Source organism: Zosterops lateralis, assembly GCF_965231275.1.
Source record: "Zosterops lateralis genome assembly, chromosome: 13".
NCBI lineage: Eukaryota > Metazoa > Chordata > Aves > Passeriformes > Zosteropidae > Zosterops > Zosterops lateralis.
The window spans coordinates 20,219,041-20,228,132 of NC_139773.1; the positions used below are offsets into that span (position 1 = coordinate 20,219,041).

The following is a 9,092-nucleotide window of genomic DNA, read 5'->3' on the forward strand; positions in this document are numbered from 1 at the left end:
ATCCTTTTGGGACACATCCTCCGAGCCCCCAGCTGGGCCCTCCTGCCGTGGCTTTCCTCGGGTAACGCTCTGTGCCAGCCCCAGGTCACCTCTGCCGTTGTCACCCAGAGTTTTACCGCGAAACCTCCGGAATTGGTGAATTCCCGTTGTCTGTCCCAGATCCCGTCTCGTGTGTTTCAGGCCCTGTTAGTTTGACTCGTCTTTCTATCAAAATGTTGTTTCCATAGGTTCTGAGATCAGAGACCCATGAATCTCGTCCTAGCATTACTGCATCTTTCAGCAGTAGACAGTAAAATACCTGAAAATGTGAATTTCTTAGTTTTCATAAAGAAAACCTAGAGATTTAACCTTTCATGTGCCAAATACTGTAAGTTACATCTTTTTTTCCTTCAAAATGTACCTTTTTCTACATATCCAATACCTTAGTTAGCATAAAATCATTGGTGCCATGAAAAGTATTTTTAAATTTAAATAAATATTTAAATATCACGAAAAGCAGGAGTTGGGATGAGCTTTGTTCGGCGATTCTGATTTTTTTCTTTACTCAAGTGAAAAAAAGCTCAGAACTGTGAGAAATTTGGTCTTTTAGCAGCTTCCCACTGGAGTGAGAGTTCCAGAGCTGCAGGTGAGTCCCTTGCAGGTCTCTGCAATTTGGGAGAACAATTTTACAAATGCACAAAAGGAAGTTTTGGGCCCCTCACCACAAGGAAGGCACTAAGGGGCTGGAGCATGTCCAGGGAAGGGAAAAAGGGGCTGGAGCACCAGGAGCACCCAAGGGAGGAATTACTTTCCTTAAATATAAATATTTAAGGAAATAAAAAAAAATTATATATTATATAAAAATAATTATATAGTAATTATATAATAAATAGATAATATAATAATTAATGTATAATAAAATATAACTATTTCCATATTTATATGGAAGACACAGGTGCCAAAGGTAGCTTTGAACTATTTATTTTAAGACTTTCAAAGTACATTTTCTGTCCTGAGAAACAACAGTCAGCTTTCGGAACTGCCTAGTAGGGAATGAACCAAGTGAATGCAGAAATAAGGTACCAAATCAAGACCTAAGGCACTTCTATTTGAACACGTGGAGGCGGCCGCTGGAGTTGCCTCCCACCAGGATGTTCTGGCTGGGGTGGAGGACGTTGATGGAGCAGACGGAGCTGAGCAGGTCCACGTTGCAGAAGGAGTGCAGCAGATTCCCGGTGTCCTGGAAGAGCTGGATCTGCCTGGGCTGTGCCATGCTGCCCACCAGGAAGCAGTGCTCCTGCTTGGGGTCCCAGATGGCCCTGAAGCGGGTCAGCCAGCGGCCCGTGTTGTTGTTGTGTCTGCAGGGGAACAGCAACATTCTCCCTCGTGGATCCAGCATTTTAAATCATCACTTATTCCCCATCTGCTCCCTTGCCTGCTAAACCTTCAGCACTGCAGTGCTCAGATCCCTGTCCTGGGATGGGCAGGATGGGACAAGAATACCAGGATGGTTTGGGTTGGGAGAGACCTTAGAGACCCCCCAGAGCCACCCCCTGACAGGGCAGGGACACCTCCCACTGTTCCCAGGCTGCTCCAAGCCCCAGTATCCAACCTGGCCTTGGAACTTCTAGGAATACAGGAGCCTCATCATCCTCATAAGGAACAATCCCATCCTAATATCCCATCCATCCCTGCCCTGTGGCATCCCATTCCCAGTGTCCTGTCCCTCCAGGCCCACAGCAGCAGCCATGGTGCTGTCCTTACCTGATGGAGCTGAGCACTTTGACAGTGGATGACAGGGATGTGGTGTCGTAGACCCTGGGGCACAGAACAGCACATTAACCCCATAACCCTGTGCCACAAAAGCCTTCTCTCACACAGAGCAGCAGCCCCTGGGGCCAGGAGTGTGGGGACACAGAGCAGGACAGAGCCCCAGCCTGGCCCCAGGCACAGCACACAGCTGGAGCCTCTGCCTGGGGAACTGCAGCCCAGCCTGGCTGTGATCCCTGGAGGAGCAGAGCACAAAGGCCAGCCCAGCATTTCACCTGCTCCTTCACCCCCAGGAACTTGGGGGATCCCACCCCTGGGGGCAAAAACTGCCCAGCCCACATAAAATCAGGTAATTACCTAAATTATGGTCACACAAAGTAACCAGGAGAAAAAGAACCTCTAGCACAAACAACTCACAGCAGTTTAAATGATTAAATGGTAGGCTGTTTACAGAAGAGCTGATATCATCGTTATTTCAACTACCAGCTACAAACAGATTTAGTTTCAGAGCATTTTGTGTTTGTGTTCACCTGCCAGGTTTGAGCTGGCTGTTTTTGTGGGTTTTGATTTTGTTTGATTGTTTTTTTAAACAGTACCTGTATATTTTTACTGTTAAATACCCCAAGGGAAAACGAGAATTACAAAAAAAAAAAAAAACCCAAAAAAAAACCAAAAAAAAAAAAAAAAAACCCACACAACCAAACCAAAAAAATCATTAAAAATTACATTAAAAATGTTAGTGCAAGTAAATTTTTATCAGTTTTGTAAAGTGATAAAGACAGAAGGCTCTCAATGATGGGTCATGTGGAGAAGTAATAATAATAATAATAATAATAATAATAATAATAATAATAATTTTCCCAAACAGTCAATATTTTCCATTTCTCCACCCACAGCCTTACCTCAGCTTGTCATCAGCACACACTGTGACCACCCTGCTGCCAGTGACAGGTGAGAAATAGGCCGAGGCCACACTTTTGGTGTGTCCTGTGAGAGAGCTCAGGGGTTTGTTCCCCTTGGCCTTCAGGTACCGGACATCGAACACACAAACGTCTCTGCAACACACAAACCCTTCAGTAATTATCTTTCATTCACCAGAAAAGCTCCAGAGCATGGCAGAGCTGGTTCAGGGCTTCAATATCCACTCGAATGGTGCCCCCAAGGGATTTTGGGAGCACCAAAACCACCCCAACCAGCCCTCCATGAAGTCCCTCTGTGCCAAAGCCCATCTGTCCCCATTTCCAAAGGGTGAAGGGAAATAAAACCAAACCCCACCTTAAATCCCGCTAAGAACTAAAAATTTGTTCTCTAGAAGGACTGAGACAGCTTTGACTGTAGGTTGAGGCAGAGAAACTGCTCAGCCCCAGCTGTCCCACTGAAAAACCAACCAGTTCAAGGTGGGTTACATACACAGAGCCAGCAGCCAGGAAATAGTGTCTGTTGACGGGGTGCACGTGGACTGTCCGTGTCCTCTTGAAGCCAATGTCCACAGAGAGCTCAGGGGACAGTCCTGGTGTCCGTCTGTCCACCACAGCCACCTCCCCACCCCAGTGGGACACGATGGCAGTGCAGGCATTCTCCTCCAGGAAGTCAAAGCAGGAGAAGGTGTCCTCACTCCTGCAGATCTGAGCCCAGGGAAGGTGGAATGTCAACAAAACTAAAGGAAACAGCCAGTTTGTTCTAACAGCCAAACACTCCCTGGGCTATGGGTTTCATCCTTTCCCTTTTTAATTCACTGAAAACCATGGAGCCCAAGTGACAGCCTCACCCAGCTGTGCAGGTAACCCCTCTGTGAAACAGGGGAAATAATTAGGAGATAATTAATGAACCATCCAAACCAGACCAGCAACAGCACACTCCAAATTCCCTGTTAGAGCTCCTATGAGGCACTGTCACCTCTGTCTTCCAGCAGTCAAAGGGCTGCTGGCCTTGAGCACACACTGAGTGAGGATCAAGAGTATCTTTCCCTTCTCCAGTGCTCCAGAAACTTTTAATCAGGTGCAGAAATGTAAACTGGGAGAACCCAGACTGTCACTGAGCTTTGGTGAGTAGGAAACATCTCCTTGTTGATGTGACGTTAATTACAGGTCAATTCCCACGTCCTTGTGTAAATAAGAACCTGAACTTCCTTGTTAATAAAACAACCCAAAAATGACTCGGCACAAGCAGACTAAACCTCCCCAGCAGTGCCTCACCTCATCAAAGACAGCCTTGGTGACATCGCCACAGCGCAGAGAGTCGTTGCTGAGGGACAGCAGCTGGGCAGGGTTGCAGGGAGAGAAGTGCATGCAGTTGACCTGGAAGCTGTGGGGGATGAAGATGTGGGCTCCTTCCTCAGTCCCGCAGCTCTGCAAAACCACAGATCCCACAGACACAGGTCACTGGAGTTATTTCTGTTAATGACTATAGCTCTTAAAGCCAGATCTCTGGTTTTTAAATGTTTTTTGGACAGTGAGACTTCTTCTGGTCCCTCATTATGGAAAGCTGCAACTTCCTGCTGGAATTCGTGCTGCTGCAGCCACCAGGCTTATTTCACCTGGCTTATTTTCACCCACAGCTGGGTTCTGCTCCCACATTAAAATATGGACACTCTGGCTTACTGAGAGCTCAGGATGGATTAGTGACCCAAACTGCATGAAAGCAGGCTCTCCTGTGCCTTCTCTTCTAAATTTTGCAGCATTTTGTTGTTTTAAAAGAAACTGAACAGGTCGTTTTGGACCAAGTTCTGGTTCATCCCATAAAGATGACTCTGCTCTCAAACTTCAGAAAAAAAAACAAACCAAGGAAGAGCAAAAGGAAAAGCCATTCTGGTAACTCTAAATTTGACAGTCACTCTTGACAACCATCAGGTGTTACCCCTAAGAATGTAAAAAAACTAAAACATGCTCATGAGCCTGAGAAAACGCCACCCCAGGCTGTGCCCCACCTGCAGGTGAATCACACACCTGGTTCAGGTGAGGAGCACATCAAGCACTCACCACATTCCAGAGGCCAATGTGCCCCCACTTGTCTCCAGCTGCCACGAGGATGGTGCTTTCAGAAGGGTGGATGGCCATGGAACACACCCGGGCTTTCACCACCTTCCTGATGTTCTCCTCGCTCAGCACCATCCTGCTCAGGCTCTCCTGGTACCTGCAGAACAACCATCACCAAAAAACATTCATTATTGAAGGAAGTGGGGCCAGACAACCCCCAGTTTTGGCTGCTGTTTTCACATTACCTCTTTAGGTCAGGTGTGCCCTTGTCAGCAGCTTCTGCTTTCACCTACAGACAGAAAGGAGAGATTTAACCAAAATCAGAGCCCAAGTGAAATTAGACTGTCCAGAAATAACTAATTAAACCAATAATACCTCACTAATCCTCATCCACGTGCTCAGTAAGGCCTCTGTCCATTTACTGTTCTCTGCCTGATCCTCTGGAACCATGGGCAGAGGTCCCACTGGAACCTGAGGCTGGGATGACATTGGCAATTTTTGTAACTCAAACCAACTAAAGCCACAAACAAGGTGAATTCATACTTCCCCCACACCAGACATTTTGAGAACACGTCTACAATAGACAGGAAATGAACAGTAAAAACAGAAGGGGATTATCACAGCCTTATTAAAAAGATAAAGAGAATTCCACTGGCAGCACAAACTGCCTCCCTGGGTTTCTTCCTCTCCTGATACTCCAGCAAGAGTTTTATTACATATTCAAATCCATTCTACAGCTCCATGGAAGATTTAAATTCCCATCTCTCAGAACAACACACCTTTAACTTGTTGCTCCATCACTGCTTCAAAGAGATGGTAAATACTACCCAGGAAAATAAAACCAGGTCAGAAGTTCCGGTGAAATAAAAACTAGAATAATAAACTTTTGCATTTAAGGCTGCTCAGCTCCATGGGCTGTTGATGTGGAATGCTTTATCTCAGGATCCTTCTGTGGACCCCCAACTGCACCATGTCATCAGCCTGGGCCACAGAGCACTGCCCATGGTGACAGAACTGCTCGGGGTGACAGAAGTGACCCTTCCTGTCCCTGTGCCACCACCACCTCCCAAACACCCCAGGCTCTGCAGTGCCCAGTGCCACCACCCAGCAGTGTGACCAGCAGTGCACCCAGCCCTCCCACAGCCCCTTCCCCATCTCACATATTCCTCTGGCACTGCTGGGGGAAAGGACTCCATCAAGGGCAAGTCCAGTGGCTCCACCCGCAGCAGGCGCATGGAGCGGCGCCGGGCCGGCTCATCCTCCGCCTTCTTGGGCTTGGCTCTGCAACAGGGAGACCCCTCAGGGACACAGCACAGCCCCTGTGCCCAGGGACAGCCCCCAGGGCACGGCTGGGACATGGGCTGACAGCCCCAGCAGGGATGGGCTGCTTCTCCCAGCGCACACACTGGTGCCACCCCTCTTGTCCCTGTGATCCATCCCAGCAGGGACACTGCCCACCCTTCCCAGCTCTCCTCATCTGTTATCCACCCAGCCATTCACTCAGCCTTTCCCCCCTTCTCCCATCACACAGCTCACTCTTTGTTTGGGCTTCAGCTCGTTTTCTGCTCGAGCTGGCACTGCCTTGGCACAGCCAGTGCCTTCTCTTCCACATTTACTTTACCCTCTCCCACCTTAGTCACAGCCTCTCTTTTTCATCCCCCAATGAAGAATTGAGGATATAAATCTCCGCTACTGTTACTGTACCTTTTAGTGACATTAGATCGCCTTTTAGTTGTAAGTTGGTTAAGTCTTGCAGCTGACTTAAAGAGAAAAAAAGAGATTAATTATAGATAATGAGGATAAAAAATTAACCTATATAAAATACAATTATCTCAAGGCAGCAATGAACTTGCTGCAATTATTTATAATAAGAAGAAAGGAACTGTGGTTGCCCCACCCCTGTAAGGGCTCCAGGCCAGGCTGGATGGGGCTTGGAGCAGCCTGGGCTATGGAAGTTGTCCCTGCCCATGGCAGGAGGTGGAATGAAAGGGGCTTTAAGGTTCAGAATTCTGTGATTTTTACAGCTTTCCTCATACACAGCTGCCCCAGTGAGGAGAGGGTTTTACACCAGGAGGGATGACAGTGCAATTATGACACTTGGAAAGAGCATTTTGGTGCTATTTAGACCCTGTACAAACCTCATGCAGCTTTAGAGCAGCAAAGAATTTAGCATTTTCTGTAATGTTCTTCAGCCTTTTCCTTTCATAGGCTGACAGGTGGGAGTATCCATCCTACAGAAAGAAAAGCCAGTCACTCTCCATCATACAGTTACACGGCTGCAAAAAACGCCCCAGACTCAGGGAAGCGAGTCTCTAAACTATTTAAATTACGTTTAAATTATTAAATTAAATTATTTTAAAATGGCTTGATATGTTTGTAACAAACACTGAAATCTGTCCATACAGGTCCAGCTTGCTTTACAAAACTTACTCAGGCATTAAGTCTATGAAGAGAACAGTGTCAAAATTTTTAATAATGAAACCAGTAACAAAGAGACTCAATAAAGAACTTCAGTAATTTATTTTATATATATATATTAAAGTTATATATATATAAAATATTAAAGTTATATACATATAATATATTAAAGTTATATATTTAATATATTATATGTTTATTAAATATTAATTATATAAGATATAATATATAATTATATATGTAATTATACATAAATATATACTATATATTAATATATGATATATTTAATATTATATATATATATATAACTTTAATAAAATTTCAGTGGAAGTGTAAAATGAAGAAGGACACTGCCAGCCAAAGGTTAAAAAGGTGGAAAAGAACCTACGTACAGAAAAAAAAAGCACTTTAAAGCTTCACTTTTATAGAGATAATAACCGGAGGGGCCGGGTGCTCACCGGAGCCGCATCTCCGCCGTCGCTGCCGTCGCTGTCCGCATCCCACAGCCCGTCCTGGGCGCGGGCGGCCGAGCTGGGCCCGGGCGGGGAGGCGGGCAGGGCTCCGGGGCCGCCGGCGGGCTCCGGGCACGGCCTCTTGCCGCCCGGGCCGCGGGACCCCGCGGGGCTCAGCCGCCGCTTCTGCGGCCGCGGCCGGGGCCAGGCCCCCGCGGGCAGCGGCGTCAGCAGCACCCGCAGCTGCCGGCACAGCCCCAGCGGGCCCGGGGAGCCCTGCGGGGGAGAACGGGGCTCGGGGAGCTCGGCTGGGGGGGATTCCTGCGGGGGGGAACGGGGCTCGGCAGGGCCCGACCGGGGGGAATCCTGTGGGGGTGAACGGGGCTTGGAGAGCTCGGCTGGGGGAGATTCCTGCGAGACTGAGCAGGGCTCGGCGGAACCCTCCGGGGCAGATTCCTGTGGGGAGGAAAGGCGCTCGGCGGAACCCTCCGGGGCAGATTCCTGCGGAGGTGAAAGGGGCTTGGAGAGATCGGCCGAGGGCGATTCCTGCGGAAGCGAAGGGGGCTCGGCGGGGCCTGCCAGGGGGGACTCCTGTGGGGTCGAAAGGTGCTCGGCGGGGTCCGCGTGGGGCGATTCCTGCGGGGCCGAACGGGGCTCGGCGAGGCCGGCCAGGCGCGATTCCTGCGGGGACAAACGGCAGTCGGCGGGGACCCCCCGGCACCGCCGGGCCCTGAACTCCGCCCGGCCCGCTCCTCACCTCCCCCGCTCTCTCCCCTCACAGCCCAGCTCCCCTGAGGGCAGTGCCCGTCTCCCCCCGACCCCGGACCTGCGGCGGCTGCCGGCTGTGCGGTGCCGGCTCCCGGGGCTCCCGCGGCCCGGGCTGGGACAGCGCCATGGCGGGCACGGCGCGGGGCGGAGCGGCGCTTCCCGCCCGCACGGGGGCGGTGCGGCCGGGCCCGCCCTCAGCGCCCTCAGTGCCGCCCTCAGCGCCGCCCTCAGTGTCGGCACTGCCCTCAGCGCCCTCACTGCCCTCAGCGCCGCCCTCAGCGCCGGCACTGCCCTCAGCGCCCTCCTTAGCGCCCTCACTGCCTTCAGTGCGCCGGCACTGCCCTCAGCGCCCTCAGTGCCGCCCTCAGCGCCCTCAGTGCCGCCCTCAGCGCCGCCCTCAGTGTCGGCACTGCCCTCAGCGCCCTCCTCAGTGCCTTCACCGCCCTCAGCGCCGGCACTGCCCTCACAACCCTCAGCGCCCTCACTGCCCTCAGTGCGCCGGCAGTGCACTCACAACCCTCAGCACCCTCACAGCCCTCAGTGCCGGCACTGCACTCACAACCCTCAGAGCCCTCAGTGCCCTCACAACCCTCAGCACCCTCACAGCCCTCCTCACAGCCCTCACAGCCCTCAGTCCCTTCCTCAGTGCCGGCACCGCCCGCGCTGCCGCTGCCGCAGGGCAGGGATGGCTCAGATAGTGAGAAATTCCTCCCCGTGAGGGTGTTGAGGC

General features: G+C 50.5%; 2 protein-coding genes across 4 annotated transcripts in view; both read right to left on the reverse strand.

Annotated features, from left to right (window-relative positions):
- Nucleotides 1-9,092, reverse strand: part of CTSH (cathepsin H) — a 163,496-nt gene that overhangs the window by 130,884 nt on the left and 23,520 nt on the right. The gene's annotated exons all lie outside the window — the stretch shown is intronic.
- WDR76 (WD repeat domain 76) lies at nucleotides 954-8,489 on the reverse strand (the record flags this gene model as incomplete). The annotated part of the gene is made up of 13 exons (XM_083870669.1): nucleotides 954-1,337; nucleotides 1,744-1,797; nucleotides 2,652-2,804; nucleotides 3,160-3,374; nucleotides 3,945-4,097; nucleotides 4,728-4,881; nucleotides 4,970-5,013; nucleotides 5,100-5,201; nucleotides 5,885-6,005; nucleotides 6,429-6,484; nucleotides 6,863-6,955; nucleotides 7,601-8,275; nucleotides 8,421-8,489. 13 exons carry the CDS (start codon nucleotides 8,487-8,489, stop codon nucleotides 1,085-1,087), a joined length of 2,142 nt encoding a protein of 713 aa, XP_083726795.1. The 3' UTR covers nucleotides 954-1,084.